The sequence below is a fragment of the Ascaphus truei genome, chromosome 2, assembly GCF_040206685.1.
Source record: "Ascaphus truei isolate aAscTru1 chromosome 2, aAscTru1.hap1, whole genome shotgun sequence".
In the NCBI taxonomy this organism is placed as follows: Eukaryota; Metazoa; Chordata; class Amphibia; order Anura; family Ascaphidae; genus Ascaphus; species Ascaphus truei.
In genome coordinates this window covers 111,904,652-111,923,999 of record NC_134484.1, presented here as the reverse complement: position 1 = coordinate 111,923,999, position 19,348 = coordinate 111,904,652, and the positions used below count along the sequence as shown (strand labels likewise).

At 43.5% G+C, this 19,348-nt stretch overlaps 1 protein-coding gene across 1 annotated transcript in view; it reads right to left on the bottom strand.

The window, feature by feature from the left end:
* Positions 1-18,006, bottom strand: part of SDR16C5 (short chain dehydrogenase/reductase family 16C member 5) — a 27,274-nt gene extending 9,268 nt beyond the window's left edge. Inside the window, exons 1-4 of the mRNA XM_075584177.1 lie at positions 17,848-18,006; positions 7,960-8,306; positions 3,610-3,741; positions 1,960-2,059 (exon numbers count right to left, since the gene is read on the bottom strand). Coding sequence (XP_075440292.1) covers positions 1,960-2,059; positions 3,610-3,741; positions 7,960-8,280 — 553 coding nt within the window. The 5' untranslated portion in view covers positions 8,281-8,306; positions 17,848-18,006. The remainder of the gene's footprint in view (positions 1-1,959; positions 2,060-3,609; positions 3,742-7,959; positions 8,307-17,847) is intronic.
* Positions 18,007-19,348: the final 1,342 nt, after the last annotated feature.

Here is a 19,348-nt window from a genome sequence, read left to right as displayed (position 1 = left end):
ATACTCTACATTTTAATGGCAATTATTTTGTGCAATAAAGAGCTTACAATTCAATTTAGCTGCCTCTGAAACATATTTAATCAGCGGTGATCTGGGAAGTGGCATATGGCATGGGATGGCCAGACTATGGTGCGGCAGGTGCCATATAGTCGTAATTAGAGCTTCTTGGTGAAACTAGACTGCACCCTGCACTGAAAAGGTTTAAGATTCACCTCCCTCTATCACTGTGATGAATCTTAAAGACAAAATTGAGCTCAAGGTGTCCTTACACTTGCCCTGCCAATGATCAATGTATTGCAAGCCAAATACTTATTAGCCTCAGGCAACAAAAGGAGTTAAACTAGGTTATTCACCTTGTTTCAGTTTTGTTTCCGATGTGAAGGTCTGTACAGATAAGTCAATTTAGTCCCAAGTGCCCTCCCCATAGTTACAAGGCGCTTCAATATGGTTTTAAAGGCTGCAACGGTATCACTAGGCTGCTCTTTTTACAAGGAAAAAAAAAATAAGGAACTATTATGGTTTTAAAGTTGTATACCGTTACACATTCTCAATAACTGCTGCATATTGTCAATGACAACAGTGTACTAAGGTAATTCTCTGTGAAAATATACCAGAGATGAAGTACAAATCTTAAAACACACCTTCTGTCCTTTAATATTTAGAGGAGACTATGGACAGAGAATGTACAAGCCAATTGAACAGAAACCATTATTTTAGTCAAATGGTAAAAGGTAATTAATCAGTTACCCATAATACAACGTGGTATTAGATTACAGATGTAACCGTTTGTGCCAATTTAATCCGCAACCCCTTCTTTTATTCACATGTATTGCTTATTATGATCCAGTACACAATACATCTTTTTGTAAGAGCTTGTGAAACACGAGGCGCCACTGCTCAATATGCACATGTACTTTAACCGTGAGATTACACTGTAAGATTGCACTAAAATATTAGTTTGTCACCATTTCAAAGGTCAATCTCTTAATAATACATAGCATATGGAGGCATGGTTTACTGATAAGGTGTTGGGTTTGAGCACAATTGTGTGGGTCCACTTTCACCATGAGCCACTTTAACCAGCTCACTTTGAATGACCTGCTCTCCCTACTCCCATTGTGGTTTGCCATGCAGACTTGAATGCCACCAAGAGAGCTGTGCGAGTGTCCCTATGATTGGAACAGGCCCTAGAAATAAACTGCTACACAAGCTGTAACTATTTTACAGCAATATCTTGATTACTCCCGCCTTTGCAGTAGATTGTATACTCATCAAAATCTCTACATTACACCACCGGTTAGTAAAACATGAATTCTCTTTAGATAGTTTTCGCTGCCAGAGGGAACTGCAATGCGTTAAAAGGGTTAAAGCAACAATTCCCTCTACTCACTGAAAAAAAAAAAAAAAGAATATAAGAATATGTTTACTTTGTCATGTTGTAGTTGCAGAATAATAGAATACAATATTTTCACAATGGGTATTTTTGATGCCTGCTGCCATTCATACATATTAAACAAGCATTTTTTGCTGGGTGACCCAAATGCATAGGGGGGGGGGGGGAGGGGGGATATGTTGGATATGGATATGTTGTGCGTTTTGGGAGGTGGTATGAGATTTATAATTTCATATATTAGTTAATTGCCACACCGTATTTTATCCCCCCCCCCATGATTTTTGATATCCATCAATGTCATAAAGTAACTGTGATGAAACCAGTGCAAGGTGCAACACCTGATCCGAACAAGTGAAGGCTTGTGTATCAAAGTTAAAAATAAATAAATCTGCATTTGCAAAATAAACCGACTGAAATGTTCACAGAACAGAACTACCACAGTTGGTGTAATACCAAGGTAAGGGCCCTTTCATATTCTACTAAATGAGAGCTTTTTAAAATGTGCAATGTTGAATGCAAATAAAGCGTACAAGTTAAATCCAACTTGGTTCAGGGAAGTTTCTCACCTGCTAGCCCATTGACCCCGATCAGTCCAGCAGAACTTGCAATGCTAACCAGATGCCCATGGTTGGAGGCCATCATGGCAGGGAGGAAAGCTTTACAGGTCTGGAGAATAAAGTAAAGAAATCCTGGAATAGTCACAATGCACCCAGATCCAAGACAACATTCACAAGCACGCCAAATTAGGAAAGCAGGAATCATGTGCATTACATAAGCACCTGTCTTTGAAAGATAGGGGGGTAAGCAGGCAGAATAGCTTATTTAAGCTCATATAATGACAATTTAAGACACATGCTAAAAACGCTGTTTAATATACCTCAAACTGCATTACAATACTCTTCTGATCATGCTACGTGCATTCTGAGAAACAAAAACAAAACAAGAATATGGCAAAGCGCCAAGAAAGGGTATTTTGATTCAGTTCTGGGCTCTTTGGGAAAAGCCCTGACCTACGTACGTATATGTTACTGTACATGTCTGATTTAATAGGCCAGAAAAATATAGAACACACACACACACACACACACACACACACGTAATGTACACAATTTATAAATCTAATGTACATACACAATTAAGCAGGGGTAGGCAACTCTAGCCCTCAAGGGACCCCAATAGGTCGGGTTTTCAGGATATTCTTGCGTCAGCACAGGTGGCTATCCTGAAAACCTGACCTGTTGGTGGCTTAAGGACTGGAGTTGCCTACCCAAGATATACTGTATCATGCAGGTATTGTATACCCTGCAACAGTGTGGCTTAGGAAGTGTTTGCTTCAGGGGTGCACAAACTAATTAGAGTTGCGCCCCCTCACCTCTTGGGCCGGCGTCAAATGATGCCGCGGGGTCACGTCACATGGCATTGCAGTGTTATTTGACGTGTCACAGCAGCCTACTGAATCGAGGTAAGTGGAGTTGCACAGGCCTCACCCGATCCCCCGGCATTTAATTTAAATGCCTTGGGGAAAAAGCTCGGGACCTCTGCAACTGCCCGCACCCCCCCAGAAAAATCTCCTTCCCCCCCTGGGGGGCGCACGCCCCAGTTTGCACACCGCAGGTTTACTTGATGGTACTGACGGCCATTTCCAAGAAACAACTGAAAAGTACATTTTGAAAATCCGATTAACCAGATGTTTTCATTAAAGTTAATGTGCGAGTTTATAAGACTGTATGACTATAGTAATATCCCAAAATACATCATATATTGCACACAGAACAGAATAATGTATTTGTGCCTTGTAGCTGAAATATTCAATGCTACATTAGGATGTCTATTCATTAAGCTACACAATTCTTCTCATATTTAAAATTCATTAGCCATCAATTACTAGGATTGGGAGTTAACGATTAGTGAATAGACCCAGAAGAGTCTCCTTTCCTGTGCCAGGGGTTAGCTACTCTGGTCTAGGTTTTCCAACGCTCTTGCCTAATTCCTTGCATCAATAGGTAGGATAACAGCTCAAGTTTAAAAACTTTGCGCACCACTGATCTACACAATCCACAGATTTGTTAGACAAGACAAATAAAACTTTCTGGTTGTTGGTAGTCCAAGCTCCTTGAGTTGTGATGACACACATGGTCTAGCAGTAGCCAATACAAACCATTTCTATTATCTACTAGTATTATTAGTTACAACAGAGAAAGAAATATAAAAATTACCCAGAAGTGTGCCATACAGTTCACCTCCATGGTTTTTTCCACAAGAGCATCGGGTGAGTCAATGAATTTCTTTCCGGTTACAATTCCAGCATTGTTAATTAGGATAGTAACATCCCCGACTTCCTTTTTGACCTAATAGCGAAACAGAAAAACCATTAGAAAAAAGGGGAAATTTTCTTACCATCGTTTCTTTTTCTTCTTGTCCCATAGGCAGCACACACCAAATGGAGAAATAGGCCCCTCCCCATTGGCAAGTTTTTTTTTTAATAGAGCCCTTGTGAAACAACACCCTTTCATATACCTCAGCGTTTCTTCCAAAGCAAATTACAATCACCACACAGCAGCGCCCTTGTAAACTCAGAACCCAAATTCAACACATATATTTGTGTCAAAAGTAATGCTACCAGGATTGTGACCTCATGTATAGAACAAAACACAAAAAGGCCTAGTGCTACCATACGTTCAACTTGACATATGATATAGTTAAATACTTATCTGTAGATCTTCTCATAAGCAAGGGTTATTTAGTTCAATTCTCTGGCCAAAGTACAGTATTTTAAAGGAACTTGGAGGTTAGTGACCCCTCCTCCCTGTTTTCCAGCTCACTCGTTTCCCTTTTATAATTGCAGTTTTTGCTAAGCATGTGAGAGTGACCAGTCTATTAAAGACAGTTCTCCCTCCATTAGAGAGGTTATGAGAGCTTTTGGTGCAGCAGCATCCCAAAACATTGCACGGTTGTTTTAATTATTTTATACAAGCCCTTAAAATAGAAAAATCTTTTTAATACACTGGAGTGCTGTGGACACCAGCAATTTTGTTGATGTGTGTGCAAGTATACATGTGCATATACATACATTAACACACACACACACACACACACACACACACACACACACACACACACACACACACACACACACACACACACACACACACACACACACACACACACACACACACACACACACACACACACACACACACACACACACACACACACACACACTGCTGCCCTGCTTTTCCCCATTATCTCCTAGCATACAATACTTTCACTGCAGCCAGGGGTTCTGGGAAATTGCACGCAGATGAGCACAGGGTCACCTTTTGCTTTAAATACATTTAACATGGACCCTTTTACCTGCCGCATTACTGAGCTTTTCAGCACAGCCTGGGTTAAAGAAGTGCATAGCCAGTAAACCTACTCGCAGAAAACTATGTAGCCAAGTGCCCCTGGCTATAGCCTTCTACTGGCCTCAACACTATAAGTCCTGATAGGAACAGGCAGTGTTGGGGTTAAACTCCTGCGCAGGGCCTAGCCTGCAGTTGCAGCCTGGAATGGGCACTATGTTGCCTTATCCAGGGGCAGGCCTAAACCGGCAGTTGGAGTGTCATACCTGGGTAGGGTACTGACTGGGTCACATGTATATGGTGTGATGCCTGTCAGTACCTGGACCTGCCCTGTTATGGGACGGGGTTACAAGCCCTTCCCCCTGGGTATAAAAGCAGACACTCCACCAAATTGAGTGTGATGGTTATGGGACAGTGTGTTACCCTTTTCCCTATCAGAGGGTTAAGGAGATTGGGAGGGGCTCTTTGGGCCTCAAGCTCCGGGGGCCTGCTCTAGGGCTGGAGGACGATCATGCTGTTGTACAATAAAGCCGCCGTTGCCGCAGCTCAACCCCGTTATAGCGCGATCTGCTATAACGCGGTTGGAGCATGGACCCCGAATACAAAAAAAAAAAATATATATATTTTTTTTGCACACTGCCCACACCCCACCCTCCACTCCACACCCTCCACTCCACACCCTCCACTCCACACCCTCCACTCCACACCCTCCACTCCACACCCTCCACTCCACACCCTCCACTCCACACCTTTGGTGTCGGCTGCTGAGATCGGAATGGAGCTGGCATCGGGAGGAGGAAGAGGGGGAGGCAGGGGGGAATGTCGGTAGGGGAGGTGAGTGAGGAGCAGACTGGGACTCGGAGGGTCACGTGGGCTAGGCCCAAAACTGGTTGTGCCGCGTAGGAGTGGTGTGTCAGAGACACACAGACTGAGGGCCGGCGCAGAGGGTCTCTGGATGCCGGTGTGTGTGTGGGGGGGGGGGGGAAATGGAGGGGGAATGGTAATGCCAGTTGGGTGGAGAGGGGTGAAGGCAGGGGGGACCGTGTGGATGCGGGGGGTGGGCGGGGTCGAGTGAGGAGCAGGCTGCGGCTCGGAGGGCCGCATGGGCTAGGCCCAAAACTGATGCCGTGGAGGGCAGCGCGGAGGGCCGGTAGGTGTGGGGGCCACAGGGGGATGGTAATGCCGGTTGGGTGGAGGGGGGTGAATGTAGGGATGTAGGAATGTAGTGTGGATGCCGGGGGGACACCGTGTGGATGCAGGGGGGGGGGGGGAGGGGGTCGAGTGAGGAGCAGGCTGCGGCTTGGAGGGCCGCGTGGGCTAGGCCCAAAACTGATGCCGTGGAGGGCAGCCGGTTGTGGGGAGGGGGGTGGATGCCGGTGGTGGGGGAAGAGACCGTGTGGATGCCTGTGGGGGGGAGGGGTAAGGAGCAGGCTGCGGCTGGACTCGGAGGGCTGCTATTGGCGGGCCTGGTGGCTGCTGGGGGACGTGTAGGGCTTCCGGCCACCTCTTCCCTCCCTCCTCCCAATCGGGTGCGCAGCAGCCATTTAAAAAAAAATTAGCGCGGCCCCGGTTCTAGCGTGGTCGGATCGGGTGGCCCCCGAGGACCGCGCTATAAACAGGGTTGAGCTGTATGTGTGTGATTATTGAAACTGAGAATTGCCTGTGGGGACCATCCTGCATCCAGCAGGATCTGCATGGGATGGAGATGCTGCACAGTAAGAACTACAAGAAAGCCTGCCCTGTTGCTGCTCCCAAACTCCAATCGCGAAGCAACCAAGACCTCCTGAACCGGCAAGTGAGCTACAGTACCCAGGTAAACACCCATGTATTGACCAGATTGAATCTCAACCACCCCAGTGTACATCTGCGTTGCCCCAAAAGGTGGACAGCCTTTGGCGCAGCGAAAAGGTGGTGAGCTGTTTGCTGATAAAGTTGCTCAATTTCAAATCTGAAACTCACAAGCCCTTTATCCCTTGTACCCAATTTTCCGACTCTACCTGTCCATGAAAGGTCTGTGAATTGACTGTATAACCCTGTTCTTTTAATATAACTATGTATTGTTTATAATTCTGTGCCCAGGACATACTTTAAAAACGAGAGGTAACCCTCAATGTACTGCTTCTGTGGCAGGGGGGGGGAACAGGTGCTACAACTGTTTAAGTGGCTAAAGGCAGCAGAGCAATATAAAAAGATGATTTTTCACAAGTCACTGTAGTCATACCTGTGTGTAGCAGAAACCTGCAGAATCACCATTTTATAACTTCCAGTAAATTCTGCGCTGCATCCAAGACTACTGACCCGGTCATCATTATTTTTTACACGCGCACGAAGATAATCACGTCAACAGAAAAAGTTTAGGCACTCTTCAACACTGAATGACAACGGCTTTCTTTTCTCAGTTAGCTATGAACCCCAAACAAACCAATAGTGACGTTTACATTCTAAAACGTTCCTATTGTGTTTTCCACACTTAGCTTTACAGGGCTAAACTTGCAAAGCATATTTTAAAATTATGAAGCTCCTTATAAAAATGCATGAAAATGTGGAAGAGTGACACCTTTTATGCATGTTGACAAGTGGGACAGGACTATTAAAGGCAGGCTACACGCTTTTTAGAACAGGCTCTGGCTCCTTCTGGAGTTTGAGGTGACAACGTCACAAATCAAAGATATCATCTTACTAAATAATGATAGACTGGGTTTAATGTGGAAGGCTATTATTACCATCTATGATTTTTACAGTGTCAGCCTATTATGCTACTTTAGCAAATGCACCTCTTGTATCGCTATACTGGTGTACAGTGCCCTATATTACATTTACATACAGATATTTTTTTTTTTTTAAGACGGACCAGCATACACAGGATTTGAATCAAGTGTATATGGGATTTATTGAGTACATGAACACTTCAGTACGCACTCATTCAAGCCCTGTGAGTGCTGGTCCTTCCGATCTTTCTCCATTTACCACATGACCAAGCTCCCAGCAATTACCAACTTACAGTATCAGGAGGGGCCTCCATGGATTCCCTATACATTTACATACATACAATATATAGGATTATATCAAATGAATAATCATTTATATTATATACACACACTTTCATTTGTATAGCTCCACTGCCTTTAGACTTACATTTTGAGCTACAGTACAGTAATATTTTAAAAGGGTTGTATATTGCTTAGACTGCAACCTGAACAAAAACATTTCAGATCATTTTACCTGATCGGCCACTTTGTAGACATCCTGCTTCTTGCTGCAGTCACATATATAGGTGTGAACACGCACAGCCCCATATTCCTTGGCCAACCTGCTTGTCTCTTTGTTTCCCTCCTGGTTGATGTCCCATAGGACTAATGTAGCTCCGAGACGGGCAAACTGCAATGCCATAAGTCTACCTATTCCACTTCCAGCACCAGTAATGAGAACCAATTCACCCGCAACATTTTTCCTCCGAGATGGAAGGCACCACAAAACGATGGACTCAAAAATCAAGTAGATTGTGAGCAACAGAACTTTCAATGTCTCCAAGAAAAAATTCATCTTCGTGGCGTTTTGGTAGCAAAAATCTGGAACAGATGTTATATAAAATCCATTTAATTCACAGATATTTCATATTAAAAAAAAAAAAATCATAACACCTACAGGGCCTCATGCAGAGAGCAGCGCTATATAGAATTGGAGAGGGGGAAAAATTGTAGCTTTTTTGGAGAGTTTTTTTCTCCATATGCAGAAAGGGCAGAAAACTGCATTAACAAGCCTTTCTGCATATGGAGAGTTTCAACCAGCGCTATTGAAACTTGTAGGGAAAAAATCGCGTTTTTTTTTCTCCTCTCCACTGGCCGCGGAGCGCCAGCTGCTTGGTGGAGAGGAAAAATGTTGAAAATCGCGCCATTTTTTTGGCGCGAACAGCCACTAGATGGCGATCGCGGCTCTCTGCATACGGCAGAAAAAAAACCTGGAGAGATTAGAAACTCTCCAGCCGCGCGGCAAATTTCAAGGGGAACAAAAAAAAATGGTGCTTTTTTCAAATCTCGCCATTTTCGGCTGTTTTTAGCGCGATTTTCGCCGGAAAATGGCGAGATTGCTATTAGCGCTGTTCTCTGCATGAGGCCCACAGTATGCAAATGAATGTTTTCAATGTCATATCAGGTGAGCACATGCATAACTTCATAAAACCTATTATTTTCTCTTAACAACATACATTTTAAGTTATATTTCTGCTTTATGCTAAAGCCAACTTTTTTTTATTGTGTTTATGAACCTGCAGACCATAATATGATTGTACATTCAATTGCCCCTTCACAAAATGTACATTCAATTGCCCCTTCACAAAACGTTATCTTTCTCTGCACTGCAACTATGTACTACAATTGTCTGCTAAAATAATCATATTTTTCGTGAAATTATACAATACAGGCATACCCCGCATTAACGTACGCAATGGGACCGGAGCATGTATGTAAAGCGAAAATGTACTTAAAGTGAATCACTACCTTTTCCCACTTATCGATGCATGTACTGTACTGCAAACGTTATATACGTGCATAACTGATGTAAATAACACATTTGTAACAGGCTCTATAGTCTCCCTGCTTGCGCACAGTTTTGGTACAGGTAGGGAGCCGGTATTGCTGTTCATGACGTGATGACAGGCGCATGCGTGAGCTGCCGTTTGCTTTTTGGGCGATATGTACTTACTCGCGAGTGTACTTAAAGTGAGTGTACTTAAAGCGGGGTATGCCTGTATAGATAAGTGTCAACCTGGATAATCCTTTGAATAAAACTGTGCAGTTCTATCAAATGTAAACACATAATTCAGCTTCATGAGGCCTCCAATTTAATTTTCATTTGTTATATTACGAGAAGTACATGTTATAGGAAAGAATCTGTCCTTTTTGCCCGCGGCAATAGAACTCAAAGTAGATATCTTCCCATAGATTGGACTTCAATAAAAAAACAAAATGGACCAATGCAGCCCAAATAAGCAAATGGGCTCTCTTCTGTAAAAGCCCAAATTCACCTACTGTATCCAAGGGAGGTGAGATTTGGGCTGTGAATGTCTGGGCGGCATGCACTTTTGCAGCTAAATTAATAAGCTACAAGTATCTCATTCAGAAAGCTTGCCTCATTTGCCTATTGCATGGCATTGAAGAAACATGATCACTTTGGGTTTCTCCAAAAAATCAAAATTTAGGCTAAAGATGAAACCTTGTGTAGTCCTGTGTGGTTTGGGCTATAGTTCGGCCCTCCTCCTTGCAGTAATCCCTGCTTAAGGGCAAATTTGCCAGGAGTTATCATGGGTTTTCCCCACCTCAAGCAGTGCACTGAGGCAGTGAAGGCAGGTCACCTGGACTGTGTCCAATCAAGAGACACAGGGGCGGTGCCTGTTGAAACTACTTAGGGCATTGCACTTCCTATTTAGTTTGTAGTCAGTGTTCAGGAGTGGAGACAATGAGTAGAGCTGTTAAGAGTCAGAGTTCAAGAGTGTGGACCATATACCTCCTACTCTGCCTAGGGGGTAGGGGAAGAGCTAGACCCACTCTGGGTGGCCCTAGGCCAAGAGCGGAGTCAGGGACATCCTGCTGGGAGACAGCTTGCTGTGTGAACGGTATGCTGTAACTGATTGAGGAGAGTAATAAAGAGACTGCACTTTTATACAAGCTCCTGTCAGAGAGGAGTTTATCAGGAGTAGGGGGGAGACAAATTGTTCTGTAGGTACTCCACCCCATATTGCTGGGGGCTGCAGGAGATGGAGGCGCTGCACCAGTGAAGAGAACGGAGGCACAACCCCAGAAACCTGTCCTGTCTTCCTCCATGTCATCGCGGGAGACTCAGGGCCCTCTGTTGCCAGCAGGTACACACCACACACACAGACATGTAGCCTTAGCTTAAGACACCCTATGTGAGATTGAGTGGGGGAAACAGGGTTACACTTGTAATGGGTAACTGATGTTACTTGAGCATAACCAGCTTTCAGAACCCCCAGTGTCCCTTCTTCACCGTAGTTGAAGAACGTGCAGTTGTGCAAAACAACTCTCATCATGTGGCAAATTACCCCAAAACTACGAATTTGTGCACGTCAAGAGCACAATTACTGTACATATTTTCCCCTTCAAAAACATAACAGGGTTATGGAGAAAATCTATCATTCAAAGTGTAATTGGAGGCGCTCTGCTTGCGACACCCCTACGTGACAGTAGGAAATATCATTGAATATATAAGAACACAATTGCACCGGTTGCTAAAATAAACCTTGTTCAGAGCAATGAACAGCTATTCTTACAATGGCTTATTTCATTCCACATTGTTTTGTAGCAAACATAGTGAGAGAGCAACCTCACCCCTACAAGTTTCAGCATTTGTATGACATCATCATATACACCATGAAGCAGAGAACAATAACCAGACCAGCATATTGTTTTCTTATTACACTTCAGCCCTCAGTATAAACCAGTGACACACACACACACACACACACACACACACACACACTTTACGGCAGGGGTGGGGAACGTCAGGCCCGAGGGCCGTATATCATTTGGTCTGGCCCTGCTAAGGCAACTGCTATAACCGGGGGTCCCGCCAATTCTAAAAAAAATGGCCGCCATGCGCCCGATCGGGAGGAGGTGGTGTGAGGCGCCGCCAGCCCTACACGATCCCCAGCAGCCACCGTACTAGCCCCAGCAATCCCCCAGCAGCCACCGTACTTCCCCCGCACTTCCCCCATGCTTCTCCAGCAGTTCCCCCCGCACTTACCCCAGCATCTGCCCTACATGATCCCCCCCAACAGCAGCAGCAGCAACTACCAGAGGTAGGGGGGCGGGGTTCTGTGTGCCTACATGCCTGCCTGTCTGTGACTGTATGGCCCGCGAACGATGTTATAAATACCCAAATGGCCCTTGGCAGAAAAAAGGTTCCCCACCCCTGCTTTAAGGGAACCGATGCGGAGAGCCTGCACTGATGCTTACTCTCACTCCTGTCAGCCGGAAGTTGATGGCAGAAGCAGGGAGAGGAAAGATAGCAGTGACCGGGGCAACTGCTGTTTCCGCGCTCGGGAGCCGCCGGGTCACCGCTATGTGGGGATGCTGCCGCGTCGTCGACAGCCGGAAGAGTTGTCCCAGCTCTCCCTGCCTGGCGGCTGCGGAACCCCAGAGGGGTGCTAACGAGACCTCGGTTGAAAATCACTGGTCTAAAACATGTAGCCCCCTTCCTAAAAAAAAAAAAAAAACCAGGACCCTTTTAGCATGTAGGCTTTGGCAGCACTCTGGCAGCACTCTGGCAGCGTATGGGGTTAAACACTTTGTACACAGTCCTGCATGAGGGCTGTCCCAGAGGCAAGTTAGAATGTTGCAATTCCAGGCACAGACCTGTCTCTGACCAGTGGGGTGACTGGTTGGCAACATCCAGTTTTGCCCAAAGACTGGGAGGGAAACAGGTTCACACCCCCTGGGTAGATAAGGGGGGGAGAGGGGTCTGGTCTATTTAAAGTGTGTGCGCTGGGGCAGAGAGACCTACAGTAGGTGCTACGGTAATTTCATTGGCAGAAGGAACAATCAAAGCTTCTAAAGTTTATGTACAAATGCTATGAATAATTGTCATGCTGGAGGAACTTAAACCAACTGGTCTGTTTTAGGATCTTTGGAAATGAAGAATATTAAGTTTCTCAGGACCTCTAAATGGTGGAATACTTATCAATCAAGTGCTTGCACAAACTGTCTCCCGCCTACCCTTTGTTACTACTGAACCCAAGCTCTGCCCCCAATGCAAGGATACAGGCAGCAAGGACATTATCTGCAATAAATGTGGATTTTAAGTACAACCTCACCAAAAAAAACAAAAACAAAAAAAATCACATTTGTTTATGGGACAAGTTGAGGGACTCTAAAAAAAACAAATAGCACATTGATGTTCAATACGATAATTCACTGCAGATGGGCACTTTTTAGTTGGTACTGTAGGTAGATCGGTATTTCACCTCGAACATACTGATTAAATGTATTGAAAGTTAATAAGTTCAATACCCCCTCCAGCAATAAAATTGTTGCATTATTTTTTTTTTAATGAACAATTTTCTTGGCTTCAAACTACAGGCAGACAAACTGCAGTTTAAAAAAAAATAATAATATTAATGCACCATGCCAAGGACAAGAGAATATGAAAACACAGCAGAAAAGGCCCTAGGACAAGTATACAAATATTACAGCAGAGAATAGCACAGGGATAACAGAAATGAGAAAACTCAGTTCAAGATTCACTGTCAGGTTCCCGTGTTCTTATCTTACAGGCACCAAAAACCCATGGGATCTGGTTAACGAAAACTTCACAACTAGGCCATGGGCACTTGCTCGTGTACTAGTGTCAAATCGGGCTGACCACAGAAAGCGCCCAGCACGATCCAAATGGAAGTGTAGCCACCTCCACCTCCGGACACCAGCCACACGATCGCTGGAGTTTAAGATTAATTAACGCTTTTGCTGTCAGAGGGAACAGTAATGCATTGCAATGTGCTGCTGGACTTGCTGACAGACCGGTTACGGATAAAGACAGTTTATTGCAAACCACCAAAGACTTTTGCAACATCTAAATAAACCAATATAGGAGTAGGGGATAACCTTGCTCAACCATAACAGTAGAATGGATGGAGGGTGCTGCCCACGGTGGGTTTACTATGTAACCAAATGTTAGTGCAAGAAAAAAAAAATTCCTTGTAATGGCGCACACCTCATTAATGATAAGAAATAAAATTACGCATCCAGATCATTTTTTTTGGTTTGTTTTTTTAAAGGGACAGGTACACCAATTGCAAATTCCTTATTGTAAGTCCAATAGGTAGAACGTGAATTGCAATACTGCCACAAGACAAAAAAATACTCTAAACCGACACAAATGGATTCTAAAGCAACTGCGGACATTGAAAAAGTTTGTTTAAGGGTATGACATCCCTGATAGTGGAATACAAAAGATGTATGGAACCAGATGATGTTGGTAACTATACACCTCAGTTTTATAGTACAATGTGGTAGCTTTTGGCAAGTATTAGGGTGGAGATAATGGTATGTATACATCACCCCTAATGTCCATACCCAAATTATTTAAATATATCTGTATGTTCTCGTGCTTCTGTCCGTTTGTAAATACTGTACGAGGGAGAGCATGCAGTAAATAGCTGCGAGGACAGGAGACCTCACCCAAACCCGTACAAATTGTTCCGGAAGAAGCCAACGTGTAGTTAGTGAAACATACTACACCCGCCACGAGTCTGCCGCGAGGCACAGGTACTTTAGAGTTTGGCCACGATCGGGTCAGGGGGTTTGGGTGAGGTACATTCATTGATATGATACATATGCACAGATCCTGAGGAAGCTGTTATTTTGCACAGCGAAACGCATAGAGTGTGGCTCATCGCGGGATCCAGAGAGAGGAGACAAACGGACTAATCAACGCAACAGGAAGTGACGTCGGATGGTAATGACGGATGCAGAGGGGATCAGAAGTGTATGGGATACAGTAGCAGCGAGATCGCGACTGACTGCCGATGACTATAGCTTGCTATACCCTGCCTTTTGATCGCTGACTAAGTGTAAGCGAGTGTGTGTTTTAAATATATATTTTTTAAGTTGATCTGCACTATGGCTCTATTCTTCTGTCTTTGAGATCCAAGGGACTAAATGCATCACACTATCCAGTGACGACATTGCCACTGTTTGGATCTCTGCCTATAAACCCTGCTCCGTTGTGAGTAGGAAATTTATAGCCCCTTTAATTTGCACTTTTTATTTTGTTGCATTATTGCATGTGATTTTTCTTTATTACATGGCTTTCATCATCGCTCCCCTGTTTGGAAAGAGCTCACCCATTAGTAATATCCCCCAGAAAACTATTAAAATCGCGGTGACATACTTCTGAGGTGACTACCTCATAATAAGCTAGGCCTCCTGTCCTCGCAGCTATTTCCTGCATGCTCTCCCTCGTATTTACTCACGGACAGAAGCACGAGAGCATACAGATATATTTAAATAATTTGGGTCTAGACATTAGGGGAGATAGATAGATACACACATACATGCACCATTATCTCCACCCTAAAACAAACTTTATCAATGTAGCAGTGGCTTTTTAATTGGGCATCGGTTGTTTATATTTTTTTGTGCCAGTATTGCTATTCACCTTCTACCTTTTGGACTTCCAATAAGGAATTAGCAATTGGTGTACCTGTCCCTTTATTATTACTTAAAAAAAAAAAAAAAACCACGCCATAAAAAGGTTATTTTTTTTTTAATATACTTCATTTATCCTATCTTCATTTATCATGGAGGCGTGCGCCTTTACAAAGATGTGTTTTCTCCTTGTGCTTGCACTAACATTTGGTTATCTAAATAAACCAGCATACAGCAGTTACATCCTTTTTTTCTTGGAAATGTATTACTTCCTTTTTAAAGTTACAGTCCCATGTAGCCGCCTGGAAAACATGTTTTTGTTACAAATGCTGAATAAACCTTTTGAAAAAGCTACAAATAAAAAACTTTGTCGCCTTATTAGTTTGAATGAAACCCAGCAGAATATGTATGTGTGTTTGAGATGTAGGATATAAAAATATATATAAATATATATATTTTTTTTGTAATGGACTTTCACCAGTGACAAGACTAGGCATGCAGGGGTTTTATTATGGAAAATAAATACATAATTCCAGCACGCCTTCCAAATTGACTCGCAATTTATTAGTGACAGCACCGTGCAGTATCGGGAGTGCGGGGGCAGCCATCTTGTGCGTCGTGCATGCGCAGAATGGTGAGTGGGGCATGCGCAGTCAGTTCTTTAGAGGTAATCCTAGAAGTACCCTCAGTACTTTAGGGGTAATCACCCATGTTATTGTATTATTGTGTTCTATTAAGTATGTGATTTATGGTTATAGTGTGTACAGTAAAGAAGTTATATTATATTCAGTTGTATAGTGTTTATTGGGTCCTGTGAGGAGTTATCCCGCCAATGCTGGGATCCCTCATAGGTGGAGGCGCTGCATGTAAGGAGAAAGAGCTCACCCCAGGCTCCCAGAGGCCTCCTGTGAGCAAACAGGTACAGCAGCACGCATAGTTTCCCTTAGGCTTAGGGAAAGGGGGCTACGCACTACATATAAATATTACTAAATCATTATTATTACTAACCAACACCGCAGAACACCGAGATGTTATCAGACACGTCTTAAACAATTAAAGGGCTGCCAAAAAAGTAAAAAACAAACAAAATAAACACCTGAAAGCATAAAATATTATGGCTTCCAATGGGACATTTTTCTATGATAAATCAGGTGCACTTTACTGGCTATAATTTTATTGTAATTTTACAGCTGGGAGATTACATCGTTATCTTGTATTACATAAAGCCCGTAGTATTTATCCTGCCACATTGGGGCTTTTCGGCACAAGACATTTTTTTTTACATGGAATAGAAATCATAACATTTATATCAATACAGGTAAACAGGGGTGGGCTGGCTAGGGGGCAAAGGGGACTCCGGCATTAGGTGGCACTGCAGAGCTGACTTCACAGAACCTCTCCCGGGCTGGCTCCTCTTCTCTACAGTGTACTGGCAATGTATGTTTGTCTTTATTTATATAGCGCCATTAAATGTACATAGCGCTCCACAGCAGTAATACACGTGACAATCATATAACTAGCAAATAATACAAATAACACAAAGGGGAGAAGCGCTTGACATAAAAGTAACATTTAGGAAAAGGAGTCCCTGCTCTGAAGAGCTCACAATCTAATTGGGAATCTAATCAATGGGAAGGTAAGTGTGTATGTATATATACACACACACACACACCTCTAGTTATATGCATCACAGCCAGCAAGAATAGCTTGCCTAGGTGCATCTGAAACTGAAATGGATTGTCAAAAAGAAAAAAAAAATATTCAGGTACTCACAGGGTTTGATAAACATGCAAAATAGTCATTTATTTAATCAACGTTTCAGCTTATACAGCATTTCTTTGGGAAAGGCTTATGTATACGTTGAAATGTTAATTAAATAAAATTACTATTTTGCATCTTTATCAAACTCTGTGCGTGCGTGAACTTTTTCTACATACTGCATATATACACAATGTATGTATGCTGTATGTATACATATACACACACTGTTTAGGTAAAAGGTGTATGGAACATACATTACTCTGGTGTGTTACAGAGTGACTAACGTGTTATCCCACCTGTTGTAATGCACCAACTGATGCAATAAAGTGTGTTACATCTGTATGTATATGGTGCATATACTGTATGTTGTGTGCATATATATGTATATAATGCATGCATAGTATGTGTGGTGCATAGTACGAGTGTGACGTGTGTGCGATTGGGACACAGTTTGTTCACGCTGCGTGCATCTGGTGTGTATGAGGTCTGTGCATATATATATATATATATATATATATATATATATATATATATATATATATATATATATATATATATATATATATATACACACACACACACACACACGTGTGTGTGTTTATTGTACATTTGTGCGTCTGTGTGTGGTGTGTGTATCTGGTGTGCACATCTGTGAAGAGTGTGGGCCGCCTGAGGCTTGGGCCAGTTTGTTGAGTTTTCGCCCCAGGCCAACATTTGCCATCCAGCCCCCTCAGGTGAGAGTGGGGGTGGGGGTGAGAGTGGGGGTGGGGGTGAGAGTGGGGGTGGGGGTGAGAGTGGGGGTGAGGGTGGAGGTATTCTGGTGCAAGAGATCAATGTGTTGTGTTTCATTGAAATAAATCAATGTTTATTTTAGCAGTCAGTTATGAAGAAAATCATGTTACATTACCAAGAAGTATATATTATGTATTACTGGATACAAAAATAATTGCTTACAAGCATAGTTAATGTCTAATTTATTATTGATTGAGAAACAGGAGTGAACCTGTTTTTTTAGTTGGGGTAGAGGAGACGGGTGGGAATAGTAATTACATGTCATGCTACTAAAATCAGCATATTAGCATACACTCTATATGAAACTCGAGCCAGGGAATCATATAGTTCTCAAATCGTGTTAAATAAAAATCGAGATGGCAGAAGATCTATTTCTTAGGCAAGAAAAACGACTCACCATCCACACAGCAAAAACAGGAAGGGATCAGATGCAGAGCCTCACACCCGTATGCTGCATGTACTTCTGCAGTCCGCACACAGACAACCTCAATATGAGTTTGCCACACAGCTTATGCAATAAGAGTGTGCAGCTTTAAGAGCACATATCAGTGTCCTGACACAGGAAGTGCCTCCACACAGAGCGCATGGAGAGTCCCTCCCAACGCCCTGCTAGAGTCCAGCACCACGCCTCCAGACACAAACAGCTGTGGTGTAAGAAACTCAGGTGCATGCCATAGTGTGGGGAGATTCAGCAGGCAGCAGTGCTATTGTCATTGCAGATTAGGCAACATACAGGATGAAAGTCCTTCTACTCAGCAATGTAACAAAGTGCTTCACATTGTGCAGTTAAAGAGTGCTTATGTGTGTGACTGCATGGTCGATAATATAGGGCAAACTACAGCATGGTCAATATAAGGCAAACTGCTTATCTAAAACCCCATAATAAAGACCTCTTTTATTACTAGAGTTATGGTCTCATGTTTAGCCCCTGTTGCTGTCATTGTGCATCCCATTGCAGTCCCTTCTGTCAACAAAAGGGTTACCTAGGTGAAGAATGATGCATCATGTACAAAGTAATCCCATTAGTGGTGGAGTTCAACAACAAATCCAGTAGTGCTAAGCGCAACCGTGACACGTGTACAGTGCAACTCTTCCCCATTATTTTATGTTTGTTGCACACTTATTGTACTATAATTCCCTGTTATGACTTGTCTCTTTTGTACAGCGCTGTGTATATTGGTGGCGGTGTACAAATAAAAGTATACTGACATACATATTCGTAAGTATCTGCATAAAGTTACCAACTATTCAGCCAAGTTTATGCTTTCTGTTAAAGATGCAATGTCATGTTTAAGGGGTTAGTTTATTTTTTTTTGCATGTTTATTTGTAAGCGTGGTAAACTGAGACTTGAGAAGAATTTGATTTACTCTAGGTCTGTTTTTCTCACCCATTTCTAGCTACCCACTTTTTGTGGGGTTTGAAGAGGCAAGTCAATGTTGGCCTGGGGCGAAAAGGAGGGAGACCTCCATGTCTTTATCAGCCCTCTAACTGGGAAAGGGAGGGCCACAGGCTGAATAAACTGTTTGAAATGAAAATGGGCCTTAATGTTTTCAGCGCCCTGTTGGCATACCTGGTATATCATCGCCCCTGGCATAACATGGACCATTATTATTACGTACCAGGAACGTTATGGGCAAACATTTGTTTTTGGGGGCAGATTGAAGGAGCAGCCAGCCTGATACAAACTGAAGTGTAGATCCCTCGTGCTTGTATCCAGGGTCTGATTGCGTCATGTGGCTCTCTCCAGTAGCGGGCAGGTGACAGAAACGTGCCGGGGGGTCCAAATCCAGGCACTGAAAAGGTGTGTAGCCAGGTCCCCCCTGCCAGTCCAGCCCCCCCTCACCTTGCTGGCGATCGCGGGGGCCGCCGAGCCCAATGGCGGTCCCATCGGGCGGCC